Raw genomic sequence first — 25,684 nt, 5'->3', positions numbered from 1 at the left:
CTTTGCATGTTTCTTTTTTTCTAAGTCAGTAATGTAAATTTGGGAAGAAAATTCAAGCTTCTAAAATGTAGAATACCTAGCATTGGAAAAATCAGAAATGAATCCTGGAATCACAAAATCAAACACACACATATACAACAGCATAGCTCTGCCTGCTCCCCCTTCACCCAAGATCTAGCATTGAGTGTGCAGCAGGGACTAGAAATTTTAGAATTATTTCCATCAAGTAAACTTAATGCTTTTGAAGGTTAGAGACTGCTTTATATTTCTGATATATCAACCACAGTACTTGACACAAGTACTTGACATAGTAAAAGCTTGGTAAAGTGAACTGAATGTGAATGTTTGCTTCTGAGTGTCCTGAGAAAACACACATCAAACAACAGAACCAGTAGTGTTATTAAGCACCTGTATCCTAAAATAATTGCTGATTCTCAAAATCAGCAACACTTAGCATTTGGTGCTGATCATTTTCCAGTCTTAAAATATTCTTAGTATGCTGTTCAAAAAATCTAGTGACTAATCACAGTACCAGGTGTTAGAGTAAAAAACTGACACAAACTTTGCACTCTCAGAGAGCTTACTTTCCACTTGGTGAACCAACAAATATGAAGAGAGTTGTACATCTGGTAGCATCAGTTGGAAGCTATGGATTTAGTTAGGAGTCATAATGTTCATCTTATAGGTGGACAACATGTTTAAAACCAAAATTGGTTCCAGAATTGGACTCTTTTGATTCCTTGACATGGTCTCTCAGGCTTTCTAGGGAGAAGGATGTCTGTTGATAAGTCTGCTCTTCTCTTGGTCAAGGACTTCACTGCTTTAAGGATGAACTTCCTATTCTGGATTGAAAGAAAAACATTATTTTTGATTGAACGAATGACATCTCTAAGCAGTGCTGTAAACTATGAGCCTGCCCTGCCAGTCTGGAGGGGCAGGAGCCCACAAGTTGTTCTCTTACTGACACTGATGGGTTTCCTTCTCAGAGAAATCTCTATACTGTCACTTCTGGTTTTTGTTTCTATAGAAACAAACAGACTAAGGGAGATTGAAGGGCTAGTAAAAAGAAAAGTTTTTTTTTAAATCCTTATTAAAAATGATGTGGTTATTTGAGTACTTGTTCACATTTAGGTTAATACTTATTTTTAAATATCAGTTCTTCTGAGAGGTGAACCTCCAAATTTATGTTTTTCAGAAAAACTACAACACAGATATATTGATAATCATGACTGCAGCAAACTTTAATCGTGCAGGTTTATATAATGTTTTTGGGTGAATACTTAAAATCTCTTACGATTTTTTTACTTGCATGTTATAAATTGTGTTTAGTATTTTTATGCCTTATGTCCAGTTGGGGCAGCATAAAATAAAAGGCAAGGGTATTAATATAAAATGTTAAATTTTAGCTAAATTAAAATTATTTTTAAATTTTGGACTAAAATACTGTAGGACCAAGAATATAATTTCCACTTTTAAAGAAAGTTAGATTATCATGAATTCTTTCTCTGATACCTGATTGCCAGTTTAGGTTATAAAAACAGATCATGGAATCAAAACAATTTTGTATGGAGTACATTTTCCTCTACAAATGGAATGTTTCTTTGAGCTGTATAGGTGGTTTGTGTTTATAAACACATTAGGGCTTAGTCAGTCTCTAATTGGCTAAGAAGGAAGAAAAACAACATCCTCAGGTATAGCCTCTGTTCTCTTAATATAGGAGATCAGACCCTGTACCAGGACATTGAAGTTATTTCAGCTCTACTCCACCTAGCTGTATAGGACTGAGCAAGTCTCCTGATTCTAGGCCTCAGCTTTCTCATCTTTAATAAGAGATGGTTATTTACAGTAGTACATAATCTCTAAGATACCTTTCACCTTTCATATTCTCTGAGTACAGTGTTACTAAACTTGATTTTTTTTCCACTTCTTTATGAAAACCCTGCAATAAAATTCAGCTGAAGTATAGAAAGCTCTCAAAAAGGTAGATGTAGCTTTTACAGCTTGACTTTGCAGCCTTTTGAGATGAAGCAGTCCACAGGGTGTGGGGAATTGGTATGCAATTCTGGGTAGATGACAAAAAGCTTACTGGCTATAAAAACATTTACTTGGTGACTTATCCTTCATTTTCATATCTTTGGCAAGTGCTACCAAATTATAAGGTTTCATGGGGCTGGGATGTAAAAGCGGCCTACTGACATCTGAATTTTACTTTTCCAGGTTACGTGGTACTTCTGTAAAGGTTAGGTTTGTGACCAATACAACCAAAGAAAGCAAGCAAGACCTATTGGAAAGGTTGAAGAAATTAAAGTTTGATATCTCTGAAGATGAAATCTTCACTTCTCTGACTGCAGCCAGAAATTTAGTAGAGCAGAAAGAAGTCCGACCCATGCTGCTAGTTGATGATCGGGCTCTACCTGATTTCAGAGGTAGGGGAAATTTGGAAAAATTTAAAAATTGGCTCTTCGTATCTGCTTATAAATAATAAATGGAAAAAAAACTTTTCAAAAAAAAAGTTATTCTTAAAACTGGATGTTTCGAAGTGCTTTTTCAGATATCCTCCTATTATTATTGAAATGGTCAACAGATAGTTTGGATCTAAATTGGTGTTTCTCAAACCTATTTTGACCACACTCCACAATAAGTGAAACACATTAAATAGTAACCCAGTACATGTGTGTGTGTGTGTTTATGTTAAACAATACTCTCACTGTAGGAAATGAACTCTATTTTCTATTTGGTTTATTTAATATTTGATGCTGCTTAGAACCCTCTATATCAGTTTCACAATCTACTAAGATCATGACCCACAGTTGATAAAACACAGCATAAAACTGTGTTGTGTGTTATAATCCTAATCCGGGAGCCACTGCATTAATTTGATTAAATGAAATAAACCAATATTTACTTGTTTTAAAAATAGATGTCATTCTGTATAGTGTGAGGTGTTTGCAATGACCCCAAAGTATTTTCAATCAAGAGAAAATAAAACTGTTTTCTCTTTGGGAAAAATAATAGACTCTGGAAAAATATTCTAGTTTTATGAAGCTTTGCCGTATTGCTTCATTTTATAGATGATACTCAGAGTGAAGTGGCACAGCATAGAAAAATGTGTATCCGCAGTTATTGTAATACCATGTGATGGCCCTACAAATAAGAATTAGGCAAGTTCAGCATGGTTAGTTAGGCAGAACCTCAAAACTTGTACTCTCAGGAAGTAGTTTGTTATCTGGTTGTTCATTCTGGCCTTATTTGTAATAACAAAAGATTGGAAACAACCCAGATGTTAATTGGGAGGTACCAATTAAACTATGGTATTCACAAAACAATGCTTTGTAGCTGAAAAATAAGTAATGAGAAATTCTATCTCCTGATAGTGATCATAGGATATATTAAAGTAAAGCGTGGAAGCCTTACACATTTTCTGTTTAAGAAAATGAGAGGGAAATGGGTATGTATGTATTTGTCATATTTGTGAAAGGAAGCTAATGGAAGAAATGAAAAACTAATAAAAATGAATTATTTAAAGGGGGTGGGAAGGAGGAGGAGAGGGATTAGGAGAGACTTCTCTAAAAGTTCCTTGTTACATAGTTTTGACTTTGGAACCATGTAAATATTTTACATTTTAAAAGACTATTAATAAGTAAAAAAAAACAGTCCCTGAAAACTAAAAACAAATTGGGACACATGAACTTGACTTTGTATCAGATTGGTGACAAAGTCATTCACAGAAAATAATTACTTCAAGTGATTTTGAAATACAGTATTTTGATTGTTCATTCATAGTGGATAAAATCTAAGGATAAAAGAACTGCAAAGTTCTTAACTCCATTTAGCAGTCTTAGTGTTATTAGTAATGTTGTTATGTTAAAGTGCTATATATGGGATAAAGTGAAATAGTAATTATGCTAGTTGTTAGCACCCAAAATTTTAAGTGTAAGTGAAAAGAGACACAAGTATAAAAATCAAATGAGCTGCGTACTATTAAATATTGAATTAAAAATGTCATCATCATCAATTCCCCTGTTCTCTTAGAAAATACATATGATAGAGATCTTCCACTGGAAAGGCCTAGAAGCAGTGACAACCCAGTGCTCAGACTGGTGTCTACTACTGTTCCCCACATTAATTCCTTGGAGAAATGGCAGATTCCAGATCTGGGCAGGCATTGTATGAGTCTGAGATAACTAATTGTCTTAGGAAGGAAACTATTGAAGAAAAATAAGAGCATGGTGTGAAGGAAACTAAAGCCAATTTGAAGGGATAATTTGAGCATCAGAAAGAATAATGATTGCAATGACTACAACACATCATGTTTATAAAAAGCTGTGAATTCAAAATGATGCTCAGCCCCACATGGCCACTACTGAAGGCTGTTAGGGCAGTAACTTATTCTGAAAGTAGGTAAATGAAGGGAGTGAAACAAGCACTTATCCTGCCTTTCCTATTTGACCTGTATTTTAGAGTAACTAAATATTTGATGAGGGTATGTTCTTTATAGAAGAATTCTATCTAGTAAATGCTAAAGAAATGGCAGAATTAGAAAATCACTCATTTGGCAAGCCCCAATGAAATAAGCACCAGGATAAATAAATTTTAAATACATTAGGTGAAGAGCTGAAGGAAAACTTCAGAGTGGAGGGATCAGGCTGATACCACTAGAACCCAGTGATCAGTTTTAACATCACTAGAAACAGAACAACTAGAAGTCTTGTACTTAATGGTGTGATATAATAGGGAATTCATAGCAATGCCTATGAAATAATCGTGTAATAATAGCATGTGAACTTGTGAAGCCTCTTGATATATTTATCAGTTTACAGGAAATATGGAGGTAAAAGAACAAATTAAATAATATTACAAGTGGTCAGCCAAATCCAGAATGTGGGACCTATTCCAAGATTAATAATTCAGTTGCTCCAATAAATGGAGAGGAGTGCTGTTACTGAATGAGAACTAAGAGATAATAGTCAAATACAATACATAGACCTTATTGAATACCAGTTACATATCAGATGTAAAAAGACATTTTGAGATACTGGAAAATTCAAATGCAGGCTAGGTATTGAGTGATAATAAAGGAATTATTAACTGTTGGTATAATAACATTAAGGTCTGGGTTTTTTTATTAAAATCTTTTTCTTAAAGATACATTTTGAAATATGGAGAGGTAAAATGACATAATATCTGGGATTTACTTTAAAAAGGCAAGAAAAATGTGGGGGATTTTTGTAAGATGTAAGATTTCAAATGTTGATGGCTGCTAAAGCTGGACAAGGGATACATCAGGGTTCATTATACTAGTCCTCCTACTTCTATATATTTTTGAAAATATCCATGACAAAAAGAAATAAAGGCTAGGTAGCCCAGAGAATCACCAAGGACAGCTGAAAAGTTGTTAGACTTAGGGTCTGTACAGCCAGGAACACTGGACAACATCATGCCGCAGAACTGATCAGGTGTCACTGATGTCTGTGCTGTGCACTGGCCTCTGCAGCTTGCCCTGTTGACCCCAGTGGCACCAGAGATTGGATGTTCTAGCTAGCACTGCTGCCTCAGGATTTCTGATGGAGGTTTTCCTTGCTCCTTTGAGTTACTGGCTCGCAGTTCAAAACCCTGGGTGGTTGCTATTTATTGGCAGAGCTTCTGCCTGAAGCCAGCACCCATAGCTGCAGAGAGTCTCAAAAAGTAAGTGTGTGGTGTTTTCAGCCTCTGTAATGAGAGGGTGAGCTCTGCTTCTCACCAAGGTCTGTCAGCTAGTGAATGCCCTAACAATGAGAATGGTATCAGAAACAGAGCAACCAAAAATAATGACAAATGCATTCTATAATTAATGCATTATTTTTCTGGGTTAGCTGAAGTAGTACAGAACAACTTTTTACTCAGTTTTTTTAAATTTTATTTGAAAAAGGTTAAGATTCTAGTATCAGCAGTGAGCTGGCATTGGAATATATATGTAAACTACCTGGTTTGGAAGAAACCTTTGTTACTCATTCTAGGACTAACCTTGTAATATCTTTATGTACGTGGAAATACCCAAAGTAGATGGGTTTTTGAAAGGAATGGAAATATCTTTGCACATAAAGAATATCTTTGCTACTGGTAGATAGAGATAATAAAAAGAACACAAAAAACTCCAGCTCTTACCCATAGCCAACAATTTTCTTTTCTTCCTTCAACAAACTAACTACAAGGTACTCATGGATTCTAGTAAGGAGGAAATTGGAAATCTACTCTTCCTATTTCTTCCCCTCACATTTTGGTGGAATTGATAATGAAAATGCCTAAGGGCGGGATAATCACAGAACCTTTAGTCAAACTTTTAATAACTGATGTTGAATGTTCTCGTTTGGTTCTTGTATCTCAAGTCCTGTTATCAGATACCAAGCCCTTAAATTATAGAATAATATTTGTGAAACTAAAAGTAGATTAGATAGTATTTAGAAAATACTATGAAATCTATGATGCATTCCATATTTATCATGAATATGTTAACCTCAACTCTACCAATTAGAGAATTTAATTTCCCTTGCCTCTTAGATTTTCATTCTCTCATCAGTTGGTATTGATCTAACGGCTCATAGAGAACTCATGGCTGTTCTAGTTGATTGTATTCAGTAAAGCTTTTTAAGCACTTAGAAATTGTTGCATGTTTGAGAACATCAGGTTAAAAGTTGCAGTTGGGATCTTCTAGTTACCGAGTAACTAGCTGTAAGAACATGCAAAATATTACTTATACCTCCAAAGTACACTGGGCAGGATAATTTCTTAAACTTCAGATTATGGCTACAGCAAAAATTTGTACTTGATTGACTAAAAGTACTTTATTATAAAATATGACATTACTATTCATTCTATTTTTTTAACAATTACATATTTTTTCAACCCACAGGAATACAAACAAGTGATCCTAATGCTGTGGTTATAGGATTGGCACCAGAACATTTTCACTATCAAATTCTCAATCAAGCATTCCGGTAAGTCTTTAGCTAGTTATTTTTCATCTAATCAGATCCTCTTGTCTTCCTTTCTTGAGTCCTTGTCATCTGAAGTTATACATATTTTACTTTCCGGCCACCTACGTTGTACATGAGGACAGATAGCTTCAAGACCAATGTTAAATAATATTTTTACTATCTTGCTTAGTTTTTAAAAAATAATATGTTAAAATGTAATAATCATTGAGGTTTTTCTGGTTTGTAGAATCAGTATTCTGGGGCAGAAAATCATAATAAAATTGCAACTTGAAATCTTGTGTGTATCTTTTATTATCACTCCCCACCAACTGCTAATCTCTGAGGAAAATAGCATCCAAGCTAATGCACCAAAAACAGCAAATGTGATTCTTCCTCCAATGAGAATATAGAAAAAAGTTGACATATATGACCACACTTTCAAGTTCGATGAGTGATAATGGTAGTGTAAACTAGGGTGGTGGCAGTCAGGATGGAGAAACCAGATTCAGGTATAACATCAACATGACTTGGTGGATTGGGTTTAGGGGGTGAAGAACAACAGTGAGTCAAGGACATCAGATCTCTAACACGAGCACCTGTGATAGAACACTCCCTGTTTGGGGTTCAGGAGGTGATAAGTTCACGTTGGGGCTGTTTGGCCTGTGGGATATCTAAGTGGAGATGTTCCAATGACTGTTGGTAGAAATTTGGGAGAACTAACACAGAAAATGTAATGAATCTTCACTTACGTGTGCATTTTATTTATATGAACTTTTTGCTGCTACTTCCAAAAAGAAGATAGCGTACTGGTTCTCTTAAGATAAATTAGATAAGAATTTTCCCACAGATCTAAAGATTGTGATTTTTTCCCTTGTTTTTTCATAAACTTTTTTATTTTTCATCTTGCCTTATACGTCTTGTCAAACCATTAAACAGTGTGATTTGCTCTTGAACTTATGACAGGCTAAGTAGTTCTAAATCTTGCACAGGAATATATTGGAATAGCTTAAAAAATTTTTTTTAATAGCTTGGTAAATTTTTGTTATCTAACTATAAGAATGCTATAAATACATCATTTTCTTACCAGTACACAGAACTACAAGAATCATTCTAACTTATTCTTAGTGTAGAATTCATTTCTTGATGTATATGTCCTAGAATCAGAATGTTTGTAGAGAACTTTAAAACTCACTACAAGATTCACGTATCTGGACACATTATTTTTTGTTGATCTTGAAAATTGCTGTCCTGTACAATCTGTGTGGCCGAAGAAAGCCTTTCAGGAACAGCCAACTTTTTTTCTGTCTGTACATTAATTTTAGAGCCTCAATTAATGAGAACTTAATACGCTTTTATTTTTTTATTTGTGACTCTCTTAGTCACTGTCATAGTTGAGCTTTTGTTTAAAAGGAACAAAGTCACCTTTTATAGTTGCTCAGTGTCCATTTACTGTAGTTATTTCCTAGAGACCCATTGCTCTGCCATATTGCTTAAGGATGTAGTTCAGAGTATATTGTATTCAAATTTCTTCTGCTTCACTTACTTCAGTTGTCCTTTAGCTTCAGGGGATGGGGGCAAGAGTGGTTATGTGACCTGCTCCTTAAGTAAGGTTTGCAACTATACCAATATCAGTTTTCATTTAAAATAGAGAATGTGTTCTTTTTTGCTTCTGAATTTACCCCTACTACCTTTACTCATCTCTTTAACCACAGAATTCAAGAACGTATTGATTGATTTTAGCTGGTAATTTGGGAAGGACATATTTAATAGAAAGTTGGGAGGTCTCTCTCAGATGAATACCAGACTCAAGATAATAAAAATGTATGTTGACATAATACTGACTTTGTAATTACTCGGATGTTGTCTAATTAGTATACTTCCCTAACCATATTGATTTTTTTAAACACTACATTTTAAAGCATTACAGTGCACTTATAGGTCAACTCTAATTTCACAAATGCACTTAACAGCTGGGTGGAGAATTAACAGAAGGATTTTAGGTCTTGCCCTTCTTTGCATATTGATGTCTCCACAGAGACTCTTCCTTCCAACCAATGACTGTAGCTGTTTGGATTGTGTGTGGCAAATACAGACATCTCAAATGAACCACCGATTAGTTAAATTACTATTCAGGTTGATAATAAGAATAAACATTGAATTTTAAACCCCATTGCATAGCTGCCCTGAATATCAGCTTTAGAGGCTTATTTCCCTCAGGCAGATAACATCAACCTTCCGCATTGCACTGCCTTTTATTTACTGTGTTTTGATGGGTAGCCACCCCCAAAATACATAGTACAGTTTGTCTACAAATATGCCTTAAATGTCTGGATGAAATTGAGAATACTGAATTTTAAAGAATTCGTTTTGGGGAAGGATATGGACCATTATAGGGAGTAGACATGATTGATGTTTGGCTCTATAAGACACTCAAATCCTAAGAGCCATTAGTGGCTTTTTTCCTTCTACCAAATATAAAAGATAGAATTATACAATAAACACATATGCCTATCAACCAGTTTAAGAAATAAAATCATCAACACATTTGATGTCCTCTGTGTATCCCTCCCCAGTTTTATTGCCCAAGAGGCAAAGTAATCAGGATTATGAATTTTGTGTTTATCACTGTCACTAATTTCTTTATACTTGTAACACATATGTAGGTATCCCTACACAGGATGTAGTATTTTTATTGCATGTTTAATATTTTATGTGTTCATCAATTGTTTTCTTCCCTGGTAATACTATATGGTTCATCAGTATGTATAGCCATAGCTCCCATTCTTTCATGTTCCCAGCTGTAGTCCTAGTTGTAGCAAAGTCTGTTTTCATCTTCTGACCTGAATTGGAAACCCAAAGCTTGAGCATTTTAGTAGTGGACCAATTAAAATTTAATTGGATTATCTCTACTCGGAGGAAGGCTATCTGGGCAAGCAGATCACTTAATAATCTAACTTGAATTTAGTATTTAACAAGACTAAAAAAGAAAAATCTAGGCACAAAAGTAATACATCTTCATTGTGAAATATTTTAAGTGCCCCCAAAAAGAAAAAGAATAATAAATATTACTTGTAATCCTGCTACCTAAAGAAAGCCAAGTTAATGTTTTAGCACAAAGCCAGTTTGTTTCGATGCACATACCTAGTTAGACAAAATGGAGACGTATACATACCATGTGGTAACTTGCTTTTCACAACCTAACAGTCTGTTGTGCATGTTGTTCTATATTCTTTTGTTGTTGTTATTGTTGTTCTATATTCTTAAATATTCTTCTAAAATACGTTTGATTCCTGTAGCATATTTCACTTTAAGAAGTGCAATGAAGTGTGTTTCCTATTGCTTATTTCCAGGATTTTGACATTGGTTTTAAAAAAGCTTCTGAGAACAGAATATTAAGCAATGTTTTTGTTTTTTTCCTTAAGATGTTTTTTGAGAGGTATAGTTGCTGGACCTAAGGAATTTGGGGGGAAAACTGCATGGAAGTTCTGAACCTAGAAAAAGTACAAGTTGTTTTTTCTACCTGAAGAGCAACTGCTCTCCAGCTTCTTTGAGGAGCTTATTAAATAATATGTAATAGTAACTGAAGATAAGTGACATTACAATTTTCACGTTTAAATGCAGAGATGAAGGCTGCTTAAGAGTAATGTTTTGAAGCTTTATTAATAATTTTTTTCCTATAATTGTTATATAAGGTACAAGAACCCTCCAAAAGTCTTAGAGGTGCTCAGAAATTATTTTTGTTTTTGGGGAGAAGATTCTTATCATCATAAATGGTTTCTGTTGAATGTTAGATTGCTTTCTTTTCCCTATCTCCTTGAGAAAAAATAAAAAGCTTAATTACTCCAAAATATTTAATTTCTTAGAAGGTTAAAAAAAAAGGGAAAAAAGTCAACTATAGTGGCCTCAGTTATTCATTTCCAAGTATTTAAAGGCCTGGGCATGAGGAATTTTAGAGCAGTGTGCTAGTAGGGCTCAAATTAGAAATACATCTATGAGCTTTTTCCATTTTGAAAGGGCTGACTGCTATGCAGTCTTTTTAATTAAAGTCTGGACTATAAAAATAAAACACTTTGGAGATGTTGGAGATGAGAAATTGTTTAAGACTTAACTTGGGTTATTTAAAACATACCATTGGCATATGCAAGAAGACAACTTTATATGCCAATTTGAAAATCATAGAATATTGAATTGATTATCAGTCACTACTCATTTTTAATTAATTGAGGAAATTCTTTTATAATCAAGGCAACTCTTGCTACTCTGTTTCAGGTGAATAAAGCATATATATATATATATATATGTTATATATATATAAACCTGATATTTTAAAAATTGATATATAACATGCATAATAAAGGAAATAAATTATCAGTATACAAATTAATAAAATTTTACACATAGATGTACCTGTATAACCCTCACTCTGATCCAGATAGTGGACATTTCCAGAACCCAAGAGGGCTCCCTACCTCAGTGAATATCACCCCTTCCTTAAAGTAACCACTACTCTGACTTCTATCAGTATTGCCAGTTCTTTTTTTTTTTGTCTCTTTTTGAGATTTATCCAAGTTGTTGCACGTAGTAGTACCTTGTCTTGTTTCTTTTTCTTAAATTTGTTTTGTATCTAGTAGTCTGTTGTATGAATATTTATTAATGTAAAATAATTATTAATATTAATATTATTAATTTATCACTATTAATTTTGTTAATAGGTGTTTGGATTGTTTTCAGTTTTATGAATAAACCTGCTGTGAACATTCTCCTACATGTCTTTTGGGGGACATATGCATTCATTTCTCTTGGGTCTATATCTAGAAGTAAAATTACAGGATAATAGGATAAGTATTTGTTTAGCTTTAGTAAATACTGCTAAACAGTTTTCTAAAGTGATTGTACCAAGTGGTATGTTCCCATAGCTGTGAGTTGAGAGTAGTTCCAATTGCTCTCCTTTCTTACAGTCTCTTGCCAGTCTATGGAATTGTAGCTGTTCTCTTTTGTGTGTTCACAGTGGTATCTTACTGAGTTTCTATGTGTACTTCTCTGTAGAGTAATGTTGTTGAAACCTTTTCATGTACTTCTTGGCCATTGGATGGTAACTTCTTTTGTGATGTACCCATTCAAATCTATTTTTTCTAATTGAATTGTATTTTTCTTAATGATTTGTAGGAGCTCTTTATGTGTGATGTATACAACTATTTTGTTGGATATATAGATGCAGGTATATTACCCCTGTCTGTGGTTTGCCTTGTCACTCTCTTAACAGTATAACATTGGAAGTTCTTAATTTTGATAGAGTCCATTTGTCAGTATTTTCTTCTGTTATGCTGAGGAAATCTTTGCCCACTCAGCAACCATGAAGATACTCTCCCATGTTTTCTTCTGCAAGCTTTATTGTTCTTTCTTTAACAGTTAGGTCTAGGATCTATTTTGAATTAATTTTGTGAATTTTGGGAGGTAAAAGTTCATCTTTTTTTTGTACAGATACAGTTTCAGCCACATTTATTGTACAGAACTTTTCCTTCCCTCACAGAACTTCAGTGATACTTTGGTGCTTTTGACATAAATCAAGTGACTATATGTGGCTGTTTACTTGTACCATTCCACACTGTCTTGAATTCTGTAGCTCTATAATAATTCTTAATACCTGGTAGTGTACATTCTTCAACTTTATTCTTTTTTAAGATTGTCTTAGATACTCTACATCCTTTGCATTTCCATATAAATTTTGGAATCATCTGGTCAATATCCACAAAAAACTCCCACTGGATGTTTGATCGACAACTCTCTTAAATCTATGGATTTGAGTAGAATTTGCATCTGAATAATAATGTGTCTTCCAGTCTATGAAAATGGGATGTATCTCCATTTATTTAGGTTTTATTTTTATATTCTGTCAGCAGTGTTTTGCAGTTTTTACAGTATGATTTTTAGGCATCTGTTAAATTAATCCTTGAATTTCATGTTGTTTGAAGTTCTTCTAATGATATTTTGTTAAATTTCATTTTTAACTGCTTGTTGCTAATTCATAGAAATATAATTGAGTTTTTGTATGTTAACCTTGTATTCACTGACCTTACATTTACTTGCTAATTCTATATTTATAGAATCATTAAGATTGAATTTTCTATATAGACAATTGTGTCATCTACAAGTACTGACAATTTTACTTCTCCCTTACCAACCTTTAGATTTTCATTTCTTTTTCTTGCTTTATCACACTGCCTAGGACCCCAATTACAGTGCTAAATAGAAGTGGTAATAGGAAGTCTATTCATGAGAAATTTACAGTGTCAGTTGCCTTTGGAGCTGTTTTGAGGGTTTCAATTAAGTGTTCATGGGATTTTTCCTTTACTATATAGTTCGTGATATATTTATTTTATTTGATGTTTTGGTAGTTTGTGTCTGTCCAGTTGATTGGTATTGGTTTTAAATATGCTGAGTGTCAAGACTTTGGCAGTCATCTGGTTCAGTGGTTCTCAGCCAGGACAGTTTGCTTCTCAGGAGACGTTTGTCACTGTCTGGGCACGTTTCTGGTTGTCACAACTAGGGAAAGGGGAGGCCTGCTGGCATCTGGTGGGTACGTCTGGGAATGCTGCTAAACACTGTATGGTGTAGAGGACAGCCCCCACAGCAAAGCATTTTCCCATCCAAACTGTCAGGGGTGCTGAGGTTGAGTTCAACCCATCAGCTGATAAGAAATGCACTGATCTGCTTCAACCTCTTCATTTGTAAGAAACCAAGGCCCACAAACATGAAGTGATTTGCCATTACTTATTTCAAGTAGCATAGATACCACACTTTCTGTATTTATGAATAAAAATAATTGTCATTACCATTAGATACTGTGAAAAACTTTGCCTACATCACCTCTGTTCCCCAAGAAGGTAAGCATTATTCTCCATTTTATAGATCAGGACACTGAGGCATACAGAGCTTCACCCATTACTCAGTAACCATGATTTGTGGTATCAGTTAGAGGTACAAGGGTATTTTGTTTGTTTGCTTTTTGGAAGTAAGAAATACAGTGATGAGTAAAACAGATAGGCACCGTGGATATTAAATTATAGTGAAGAAGACAGACCAAACAACTGAGTAAAGATTACAAATTTTGGGAAGTGACAGAAATGAAAAAGGGGGATGAGCTAGAGATTCAATGTGAGGAGCAAGTCCACTCTAAATAGGTAGGTTGGGAATAGCTTCTCTGAGTGCTGACAGTTAAGCTGAGATCTGACAAATGAGCAAAAGATAACTGGGAAAAGTATGGGAAACTGTTTCAGTAGGTGGACATACCATGTTTGTGGGCTGAAACAGAAAAAACTAACTTTTTTTGTTGTTTTGCTTTTAGGAAGTGAGAAAAGACTATTGTGTGTAGCACACAATCAATGATACAGAAGGTGACCTGAGATTGGAAATGTAGATGGTGGCCAGATAGGGTGAGGCGTTATAGGCTGCATGAAGGACTTGGGGTTTAATACTGTTTGCAATGAGAAGTTATTGAAGGGTTTCAAGTGTTGGGAGGGACATGACGCTGTCTGTACTTTTAGAACTGTCACAATTGCCTGTACCATGGATTGAATAAGACAGGAGCAGAAAGCAGGAAGACCAGGTAGGAGACTATTGCAGAAGTTCAGGAGAGAGAGTAAGATGGTTTTGAAATGCATTTATTTTTGGAATTAACAATTTTGGATTTGCTAATGAATAGGAATGTAGGAGGGTGAGGGAGAGTGAGAAATCAAGAGGGGCTACTCGGTTTCTGGCTTGTGCAACTGGGTGAGATGAGAATGATTAGGGGAGGATCGCTGTGGAGGGTGGGCAGAAAAGGACTCATTGGTTTAATGTTGGACCTAGGAGGTGTCTGACAGTTACTTAAGCTGCCATGTAATGTCATTTTCACATACTCCATCTCCAGTGGAAATGGTGCAGAGTTTATGGTTTTCCTGGAAGAGTTCGGTTATTTAGAAAGATAATATAGTATATTTGAAGGAGTGCTAGATTGGTTTTCAGAAGTTCTTCTTTCTGGCTCTGCTTGGTGTGCGGTTGATTTTGGCCAACATCTCTGGATGATCTCCTCATCTGTAAAACAGGGTGTGTTTGTGAAGTGGACTTGATGTTCTTTAAGGTCCCTTCTAGTAATGTTCTGTGTCTCTGAATTTAAGTTAGCCCCTTAGCTTTTGTCTCACTACTCTGCCTAAGAGTTTTATATTGTGGCCCTGCTCCCTGACTAAGACTTTTTACAGGTTTTTTTCTTTTGCCTTCGTGGAACTTAACAGCCAGCAATTTTTGCATCAGGCCTTCTTTGTGCCTTTTTTTGCTTCCTGCACCTCAGTGGGCTCATATTTAGATATAGACAGAAAATTATCATATTTCCTGCTGATGCCTTTCTTCTGGTAACAAAAACAAGCAAGCCTTTGTTGCCCTGCCTAGTAAGTGTAAAAAAGGCTCCAAGTATTGGGGTGTCTGGTTTTATTATTTTTCAATGTTTGACTATAAAAGATCTTTTCATCTGTGTCCTAGAAAACATTTACCTTTCCATCCATCCTGAATATGCCTTGGCTCTTCAAAGATGTGATCGAGCTGTGCAGAGAAGCATGATGAAACAGGAAGTGTTCCCTGAGAGATGTCTATCTTCTCCAGCCTAGTGTAGGACCAGTTCCCATTTAGGGAAATGAGGGGCCCACAGTTTCAGCTCTTCCAGGGAAAGCACTAAAGTACTGCCTGGGAATTAAGTACACACATCAATCAAGCTGATAAGTCTTATCCCCAGTTAATATATAATAAAATATTAACAAAGCTAAATCAAATGAGTTTTTAGTTTAGCTATATAAGTGAAAAGCAATTTTGAGGTCTGTTGCATAAAGAATTCCAGTTCCGTGGTGGAGAAGCAAATAAATGGGATTGGGGGCAGGGTGACAAAAGAGGGGAGATAGATAAATCACCCATTATTATCTCATTGCTATCAGCTGTGGTTCTTTAAAGCCAACATAGTGGCTTTTTCAGGTTTCCTAGCAGTTGGATTTTAAGATCTGCTTTAAGAAATAAATTTGTATTAGTGTAGTGAATAAATTTGAAGGATCTGTCCTGTGCTGTGAACAATTCATAGTAACTAACAATAAGGCCCTGTAATTGTCCAGCATTGGTTTTTACTTAATAAAATATTTAATCATAAATGTCTGAATTCTGCATCTCCCACAGGAAGGCATTTCCATGCCCACTGACAAGAATAATTTAGCAGTTTCATAGTTGAGCGCTTAATTACTCATAATTGTGAAGGGTAAGATGTGATGAATTCTTCCTCAATGGACATACTAAATATTTTAACTAAGGAGATGACTTAAAGTAAATTAAGCCAGTGAGATCATTTATTACATCAGTTACAAGCAGTTTAAGAAACACACTGTGTCCTGCACTCCATTAGATGATAATGTGTGTGAGTGTTTCTGCTGTGTGGTCAGAGGCTCTGCTGTTGGGATGGATGGCAGATTTTTCTGGATGAGGTGCAGGTTGGGGTTGAATGTTAAGAAGTTGATGGGGGGTTTTGAATCTGTTGTGTTATGTTTTGCCTGAGTCACTAATGAGGATCCTTAGCTATGTGTAGAGTTTGGTTCTCAGACTAATGGGAAATCTCCATGCCCTTTCGGTTGGTGTGAGAGTATGTCCTTCGTCAGGACAAACAAAGGGACTTGACAGGACAGGCTCTCCCTTAAAACCGTGTTGGCATCTGCTTCCGGGAAGACAGCCTGGTTTGCAAGGTAATGTCAGAAACAGTCACAAGTTAGAAAGAAGAGGTAAAGGTACTAGCCGAAAGTATCTGTAGAATGCTCTGTTAAACTTCTGAATTAGAAAGAAACATTTTGGAGAAGAGGGAAGTGGAATTCACATACCTCAGGGCTTGCTGGCAGTGTCACTGCCGCAACAGTCATGTCAGATTGTAAAAGGCTCGAGAGCCTCCTGCTTACCATTAGGGAAAGTTGAAACAACTCATCTCATTAAGTTAAGCTTCTTCCCTAGAGTGTCTTATTTAGCTTTACTTCTTTTAATTCTCTTTCCCTGGTGATTTGGGTAAAGTGTCTGAAACCACTAAAGGTAAAAGGTTGAAGCAATCCCAAATTTAATAATCTATCACCTTTCTTTAGTGTATCTGAGAGTAATTCCGAGCAGTTCTTATTAGCAAATTCATTAGAAGACAGCAAGTCATTAAAAGTTAATAAGAAACTATTTGTTTCTGTGAGTGTGAATAAAAAAGCTTTGTAAGTCTGACACTCTTTTTCCAGTCATAAAGCCTTGCTTCTAGCCAATTTCCATTTTCTTTGTCCCTCTAGGTTACTCCTGGATGGGGCCCCTCTGATAGCAATCCACAAAGCCAGGTATTACAAGAGGAGAGATGGCTTGGCCCTAGGGCCTGGACCATTTGTGACTGCTTTAGAGTATGCCACGGACACCAAAGCCACTGTAGTGGGAAAACCAGAGAAAACATTCTTTTTGGAAGCATTGCGGGGCACTGGCTGTGAACCTGAGGAGGCCGTCATGATAGGAGATGTAAGTAGAAGAGCCCAGGAAAAGCCCCAAGTTCACCTGTCACACAGGGCAGAGCTGGCTTCAAAGCATTGCTGTGAAGCGCAAGCCGACTGTGTTACTGACCCTATCAGATGCTCCTGAGTGGCTGCCTATGAAACAGGCTTTCCAGTAGCTATTGACATTCCTCATAGTATGATGAGATATATACAATTCAAAAAACTGTCTTTTGCAAGTCAATTAAATGCTTTATATGTCTTTGAAGAAAACTTCCACACAAGTTTAGATTTTTTTTTTAGTATTACTTAGGCAGAGAACAACCTATAGCTAAAAAATTCTACCATTATTGATTTCTTTCCCAGTGTGTGCTTTATGGAAGAACTTCCCAATCAGTGTGCCACAAAAAGTTAAAGATACTAATTGCCTCAGACCTTTCTCAGCCCTTTAAGTGGCAGGGCTGAACCTGGACAATTGGAGTCCCTAGCTGGTGACCTCTGGCCGTGTGTCTTGTCAGTTTATCCCAGAGTACTGGGAGAACATTAGCTTCCCTGTGTGCCACGAGGGGGAAAAGCTAGAGATTGCACTGCCCTGTGGTACGTAGGTGGCAGTTCAATTCAATTTTAAATAACACATTAGACTGCAAGGGACCATCGAGACTGTCTGGTCCAAACTTCCTCATTTCATACACTGGAAAACTGAACTCTGGAGAGATAAATCTCGGTGCCTAAATTCCCATAGCTAATTAGAGGCACAGCTGGAAGTAGAACTTGAGGCTGTGGACTCCCTCCAAAACAAACTAGAGATGTCTTGCTGTCTTAACTTGTGATGGCGCCAGTGTATCATGGGCCTTCTGATTTGTCTTCCTACTTATGTTGTCTACTTCACCTAAAACCAAAGAGGATCAATAATTGAACTTGATACTGTTTTGAGAAACCATCTTTTCAGTCACATCCTTTCTTCTTAGCAAACCTTAGTTGGCTTTAGCAAATGTGTGTTTGAAGAAGTGGTTGTCTGAGCCTAGAGACTTCAGAAATCTTTATCCCAGGAGACACTGCTACTGGGACAGGATGGGTGATGGACAGGGCATGGAATAGCAATGTTTGGCTATATGTGGGGGTGCTATCCAAGAGTGGTAGTTTTTCCCTTCCTTTTTCATTGTCTACTTTTTCCCACCTCCCTTCTTCCTTCCCTTCCTCTTCCATTGCCAGTGTTTCAGCAGGGTAAGTTTAGGTGCAACAGAAAAGGTTTTAAGTTAGATGTTGAATAAAGATTTTGACATTCTGAAACTTATTTCCAAGAGCTGTTGAATAATACTAATGATTTTAAGGAAAAACTTCTTCAGGCATGATCTACATGAATTTGCCTTTAGATGTGAGATGGCAGCTTTCATTTTCTTGATGATTCTTACTATCTGTGGATTTTTATTACCTTGAATTTAATTCATCCCTATCTTGAGAAATGGAAAGAGGAGCTTCCTTTTCCAACTGAGCTGTTATTCCCAAGTATGAAGTGAGTATCAAACAGTCACAAATAAGTATACTTAAGTGATTTGATTCTACCTCTTACAGTTAGGTGGGAATATATTACGTTGATGTCAGAAAAGCTGTCTTCTGAACTTAGTTCATTCACTGCCTGCAGTTGGATTGTTCATCTAAAAGCTGCCACAGGGACAGAATGCTTTTTTTCCATCATCTGTTTTAAAAAGAGACAAATGTACATGGGGCAAAACATGAAGAACTGTAATTGTTCTTTGGGTTTGGTTACTAGAATCACTGTTCTGTTATATACTTTCCACCTCTGTGATGCTTCTCTTCCCAGATGGTATGACTCCTCAGACATGTGGATTTACCCATTTATACACACTCTCTTTAATTTTAAGAAAAAAATCATGGGAGTATAGTTCGCCATTCCAGCCTAATAAATCAAATCAATTGGTAGGGTTTTGTTGTCAAGCAAACTGAAGACACTGGACTAAATTCTTTCTTCATGCTTTTCTAGGATTGCAGGGATGATGTTGGTGGGGCTCAGAATGTCGGCATGCTGGGCATCTTAGTAAAAACTGGTATGTATGTCATATACAAGCCTTCTCTGAAACAGGATGAACAAATATACAGTTGCTTAAAGAACAGTCTTTGCAGAAATGGCAAATCCCACTGGGCACTTTAATTCCCTTTCTGCCACAAAGCAAAAATAAAATGGGCTTAGGATCACAGGGAAGACAACTGGGAGGACCCATGGTGTATAAAACCAGGAAGATCAAAATTCAGAGGTTACTTACCCAGAGATAACCACAAACAGTTGATAATTCACATTTTATATATTCTGGACATGCAGATCACCACACTGAAATGGACCAAAGACAGCCAATTGTGGTGCTCTGTAAAAATGTCTTTTCTTTCTGTGCCATCTGTAAGATGATTCGGTTGTTCTCTTCAGGAACTAGCCAGCTAAGTGGTTTGATACTTTGTGTTAATATTTGCTTTTTTTAAAAAGCACACAAAAAGCTTTTTCTCTTTTATTTTCACTTACTATCTCAGGAGCTATTTCCTATGCCAAACTTAGGTACTCTGTGTTGTCCCCCACATAAATTTATGGAAAAGCAAAGGAACTTAATGGGGAGGACTCAGCCAGTACAGTATTATAACTACAGTAGACGGGCTAAGTGTCCGGGCCTTGGCCTCAGCTCTGTCTGACTCACTGTGCAAGACTCTGGCCAAGGCCCTTCACCTGTTTGGACCCTTGAAGAATGTTAAGATTGGACTGGTCCCTTGTAGCTCTCAATGGTATATGATTCTGTGCAGTTTTCTTATGTGGAGTGTGATTTTTAAAGTCCTTTCAAGGTAAGGGAAGAACAAGCATGAGGGCAGTGTGTGGGCTCGAATATTGTTGCATTGGGAACTTAATGAGCCTTTTCAGATATAATGAAAAGATCTGCCCCCAAATGGCATCTGCTAAGCTTGGATCTAATAGCACGTATAAGGATGAGAGCCAGAAGTCTTGTCCAAGAATTGTCACTGGGCTCTTATAAATCAAATGGCAGGTAAATGGTTCTGTGATATCCTTTGCCTGGTTTCACATAATGGTAGTGAAAACTATTTAATAGGATGTTCATAAAGGGAAGATTTAAACATAAAGTCACAGAAGAGTTGCCACTTAGAAATTTTTTAGAAAAAGTAGGTTTATTCATGGCTGTAACATTTACTAGAGAATGTGGTTGCATGACAGAAATATTTTGAATTTAAAAATAGAAAACATGGCTACAGCTACAATTGAATAAAGCCCTGTGTGAACAAAGAGTGGAGACACAGTCCGTCTGGGCCAAGGGGGGACCACCAGAGCCTTACAGATGCTTCATTCCAGAACTAACAGTGTGTTTTTGCAAATTTCTTAGTCAAAATGATCAGCACCTTCCCAGGAGCATTACTGCCCTTTGATGTAAGCAAGAAAGAGGAGGTGTCAGAAAAAGTAAAGAAAAATAGCCATACTCATTATCCTCTTCTAGATCTTAATTTTCAAATTCCTGCCATTCACCAATTAATTTTCTGGGTATTGAGTAAATCCTCAAATAACTATTTTTCCTCTTGTGTATTATTCCCGTGAACATTTCCTTTCTTTAGCTAACATAATTAAGGATTTACACTAAATATCAGACCTGGTCCTATGCTGGTGTCTTGTAGACCTAGCTCCCGCTGACTGGCCTCCACTGGCTCCGCCTTCTTTTCTGACCGGCAGTTGGTTGTGATCAATGTATCACAGAGGCATCCAGTTAGTCTTAGAGAAGCCAGCCGCATCATGTAGTCAAACCTGAAGTGTATAACTAGTAAAGCAGCTACGTTCAATTTACAAAAACAAGCCCCTTTGTACTGTTCATTTCTGGTCAGAAAAAGACCTGAGTAAGTCAGGTCTTCCGCAAGTGCACAGAACAGCTGGCTCCGCTGCTAAATTTGAACTGTTCATTTGAACAAGTGCTGTTTCCTAGGTTGAAAATCACCATAAAGATTTCAGCTTACCAAACAGTAAGTACTTTTTCTGGATAGTCGTGAGCAGTTTATTTCTCAGTGAGCAGCACTTGGTACATGCTCACTGTACATTTGCTTGATGGTTTGTTAAATGAAGATTTTTTACTCGTCTTAACCAGAATTTGTTTAGCGTGTAAAACAGTCACCTAGAAAAGACTGGATTATTTTTTATCTAATAGTATCAACACAGCTTCCGGTATTCCCTCCATTCATCACCTAGCTGTTCAGGAAAGCACAGACCGTTGCAGTGAGGGAGTATGGCACAAGTGATGGTGGCCTGCTCCCTTCAGTCAGCCAGCATTAGTGAGCACCCGCTGTATGCCAGTGTGAGGTGCCGGAACAGACACACATACATTAGCCAGTTGGTAGATTTGGACTTGGAAGCAACCCCACTTGCAGGGCCTGTAAGCAAAAGCGTATCTGCAATCCCTTATCTCCATGGCTAAGAAACTTGACCTTCACATATTTGCCTTTAGCCCACTGGATCCAGGAAGTAGGTGGAATAGTTATTAACTTACCTATGAGACCAAGTGGAAACTGTTCAAAGGAGTATTATCCTTAATGGAATTTAAGCTTGAGAATAAAACTAGCAGCAGTGTTTGCTGCATGGACCATGCTGTGGGCAGATGCCTTGAAAACACTAAGATGAGTGAGGTATATATTCATCGTCTCTGTACGTTTGATGTTGACTCCTTTCCTGTGGGAATTCAGTCAGTAAGGCAGGACAGAAGCCTCTTCACCGTTAAAGCAAAGGTGTGGAACAGGGTTTTCAGGCTTCATGTTAGCTGGGCAAAGCCTCTTAAAGAGGTAGTTGTCGAAAATGAAAGGATTTGCGGAAATGGTGGGTCTGTTATTGGGGAGCTGAATATAGGCAGAGAATTCTGGAAAATGCCAAAGAATAAATAGCAGAAATCACAGAAGGGATGAGAGAGCAAGGAGAAGGGGGAAGCACAGACGCAGCCCAGGTGGCTAAAGGGCAGTTGGCCTCATTCCCCAGGGCCTCAGCTGAAACAGTTCTCTATTTCCTTTCTTCCTTCCTTTTATTCTTTAAAAACAACAACAACTGTATAGAGTGCTCACCTTGTGCCAGTCATTGTAGCTGCTGGGGACTATTACAGGCATAGTCCCTACTCTTAGAGAACGTACAGTCTTAAATGTGAGACAGATATTTAGCAAATGAGTACATCATGACAAATTGTTATAAATGGAGGCAAACAACAGGGTGCTAAGAGAGAATAACAGAGGGGGGATCTAATTTGGATGGGAATATGGAGTCTGACCTGAGGCATGAGGGAGGTAGTCAAGCGAGAAGAAAGTTCAAGGCAAAAGCAATGGCTGATGTGAAGGTCCTCAAAAAACCAGGTCCAGTATAGGACTGCAGTCTCATGAAGGTAGCACATGGGAAGGTTAGAGGGATGCTGGGGCTGCATGACAGAGGCCTGATGGGCAGCAGTTGGGATTTGGGGCTCTTTCTGAAGGGCACTGGAACCCATTAATTGCATTTAAATAGGGAACATGCACCAATTGATTTCTGTTTGTAAAAGTTCTCTATGACTAGAGTGTGGAATTGTTCCTCTGCTGTGTTGGGGGATGCAAGTGTGTCTTGAATTACAGAGTCCAGGGAGTTAGGCAGTGTGTATGCCCCTTGGGGTCCTGCCATGCAGCCTGTGCTGCCTGGCCAGACCTGTGAGCATCCATCACTCTTTCTGTCCCCACCCCAAGTGCTCTCATTTGCCAGGCTCACAGGGTCTCAGCTGGGCAGCAGCACATGCTATTTCTAGTCACCCTCCAGAGCTGACAAGGTCTCTGTCCTGTGGGGTCTGGGCTTCCACTTAGAAGCATTGATTGAATCGCCATTCCTGTCTTTAGTGCTGGTGGGGAAGAAAGTGACACCAATGGCTGTGGGGATTTGAAGGAACCTTGGCTGTCAGGTGACCCAGTCCCTGTGAATATCCTTTGTGGAAGACCAGAGGGCCTGGGAAAGTGCTGAATGCAGTATTTCTTTGCATTATCTCACTACAACATCCTGAAGCCACAATAAAAGGTATTTTGGAAGACATGGAGCCCTGATTCTCCAGGAATTGTAAGGGTGACTGTGGTAGCCCAGGTGCTCATAGGGTGTGATTAATATGGCATTTAGCAGTAACCTTTGTTTGCTGGCTTTACTTTCAGGAAAATATCGAGCAGCAGATGAAGAAAAAATTAATCCATCTCCTTACTTAACTTGTGAGAGCTTCCCTCATGCTGTGGACCACATTCTGCAGCATCTACTGTGAGCCATTATATGAATCAGAAGCAACTTGAATTGCAGCTTATCATCATCTGGAATGAATCCCTCACCAACTCAGTGCCAGCATAGATAGACCCATTCCACTCAGCTTCGACCATGGTTTAACCCTCCTTTATTGTGCATTAATTACAGAGAAAGGTACTGAAGTTCCACCAGCCATGAAACCTTGATTATTCCTTTTGTTTTATTTTGTAAGAGAAGATGAGACTCAAAGAATGGGAGAGCTGAGATTCTATGCCATCCCTTTTAAAATATTCATCAAGCTAGTCAGGGCTGGGAGGGGGATCTGCTGTGGGAGAGGTGTTTTCTGCTATCTCCTCGCTGGGAAGTGGAGAAGGGGTTGTGAATAATGTTGAATGGTATTTTTAAATGACCAAGTAATTTGTTAAAAGTTGCATTAAGCTGTAGTTTTCATGTTGAGTTCAACTGTGAAATCCCTCAGACGTGCCAAGTGGAGTATGAGTCAGAAGCAGCAGAATAAATTGTCCTTTAGCCCAAGTGATGGAGTGAATTTGCTTTAACGGAAGTTGAAAACTAGATTATCTACTGTATTATTCCCAGCATGGGTGACTTCTTTTTCTCTTCATTAGCCAGAGATGACTAATTTAAATTTAGAACCCTGATTTTAATTTAAAATAATATTTCCATTAATAACCTATTCATTGCAGATACCTATTATACTGTGTAACAGTTGTTTTGGAAATTTTATGTAAAATTAAAACTATCAGTATTTTACAGATGTTTTAATTAGACATTGTTATTAACATGAACAGTGCAGAAACTAAAATCAAGCCTTTAATGTCTTATAGACCATGCATTTTTGAAGTTAGTGTCCACCAGGGTCCTATTAACTGTACATTTGCAAGATTTCATTATTTTTGCCTCTGACACTATGGGAAAAATCTTTTAGAAGCTATTGGGACAGATTCAGGCTTTTATGTACTTGGTTACTACAGCTGTAAAATGAAATCTTGTCTCGTAGCATGGCTGATTCTTCTTGTGTTAAACCCACCAAAACGAAGGGGACTAAGGAGGTAATGATTTTCCTAGGGCATTTGCGTACTGTGATAATCCTGGGCCTTTGCAGTTGTTTTACAGGGCTCTTGGGCATTGAATTATTAGCATGTAATTGTGCATCACTGTAGTGTCTTACTGAAGCACACACTGATGTTAATGAGCTTCGGGTTTTGATGCTTGTTTAGAGATCAACTTGGTCTTGGATGGGAGGGAGCAAAGCTAAATAAATGGCAGCTCCCTCTGCTTTGGTAGTTTGGTGAGCACTTTTTTCTTGTTTTGGGGGATGCCCCCAATTAGTACTTAAACATACTGGAGTGCAAAAGGCAGATGTGACAGGACCACCACCCCCGATTGGAAGGATGAGTGGAGCAGCAGAGAAGATGGATCTGGGAGCCTAGCCGGTAGTCAACTAACTGAGCAAGTCACCTGGCCTCTCATGCTCCTTCAAAGGAGGGACATGATATGGAGATACCTGTAATATGGAGATAACGCTAATGCCTACCATATAGGCTTGCTGTGAGGGTATTTAGTAGGTGGGGTTGGATGCATGATCCACATAGGAGGTGTTCAGAATTGAGCTGGGTAAATAAATACTAAGTGCTGTGCAGTTTTGTTGATGGTGATGCAGGTATAGCAGGACTGTCCGCATTTAACACTCTGAAAAGGGTTGGTAGAATTCATCTCCATCATCAGTTCAATGGAGAAAGTCTTCCTGAGGATTAACAAAAAGAGACATTCTACTACATTTGAACTCCCTGAGGGCAGGTCCACACAGAGGGGCTCAACATGTGGGTAGAGGGCGCTGCTTGGTGCTGGTGGATGGGCAGCCTTCACTATCAGTGGGTTACCTGGGCGCCTGGGAGTGACCCTTGGCCTAAGCATTATCAGGTGTT

At 37.5% G+C, this 25,684-nt stretch overlaps 1 protein-coding gene across 6 annotated transcripts in view; it reads left to right on the top strand.

Moving 5' to 3' along the window:
• Positions 1 to 24,509, top strand: part of HDHD2 (haloacid dehalogenase like hydrolase domain containing 2) — a 32,178-nt gene extending 7,669 nt beyond the window's left edge. For all 6 annotated transcript variants that reach the window (XM_017667079.3, XM_073213016.1, XM_073213015.1 and 3 more), the window contains 5 exons: positions 2,218 to 2,426; positions 6,890 to 6,974; positions 17,273 to 17,489; positions 19,464 to 19,527; positions 23,657 to 24,509. In XM_017667079.3, the coding sequence (XP_017522568.1) occupies positions 2,218 to 2,426; positions 6,890 to 6,974; positions 17,273 to 17,489; positions 19,464 to 19,527; positions 23,657 to 23,760 (679 nt within the window). In that variant the 3' untranslated portion in view covers positions 23,761 to 24,509. The remainder of the gene's footprint in view (positions 1 to 2,217; positions 2,427 to 6,889; positions 6,975 to 17,272; positions 17,490 to 19,463; positions 19,528 to 23,656) is intronic.
• The last annotated feature ends 1,175 nt before the right edge of the window (positions 24,510 to 25,684 follow it).

This window comes from Manis javanica, chromosome 9 (genome assembly GCF_040802235.1).
Source record: "Manis javanica isolate MJ-LG chromosome 9, MJ_LKY, whole genome shotgun sequence".
In the NCBI taxonomy this organism is placed as follows: Eukaryota; Metazoa; Chordata; class Mammalia; order Pholidota; family Manidae; genus Manis; species Manis javanica.
Note: the sequence above shows the minus strand (reverse complement) of the source record. Positions and strands in the feature narration are given on the sequence as shown.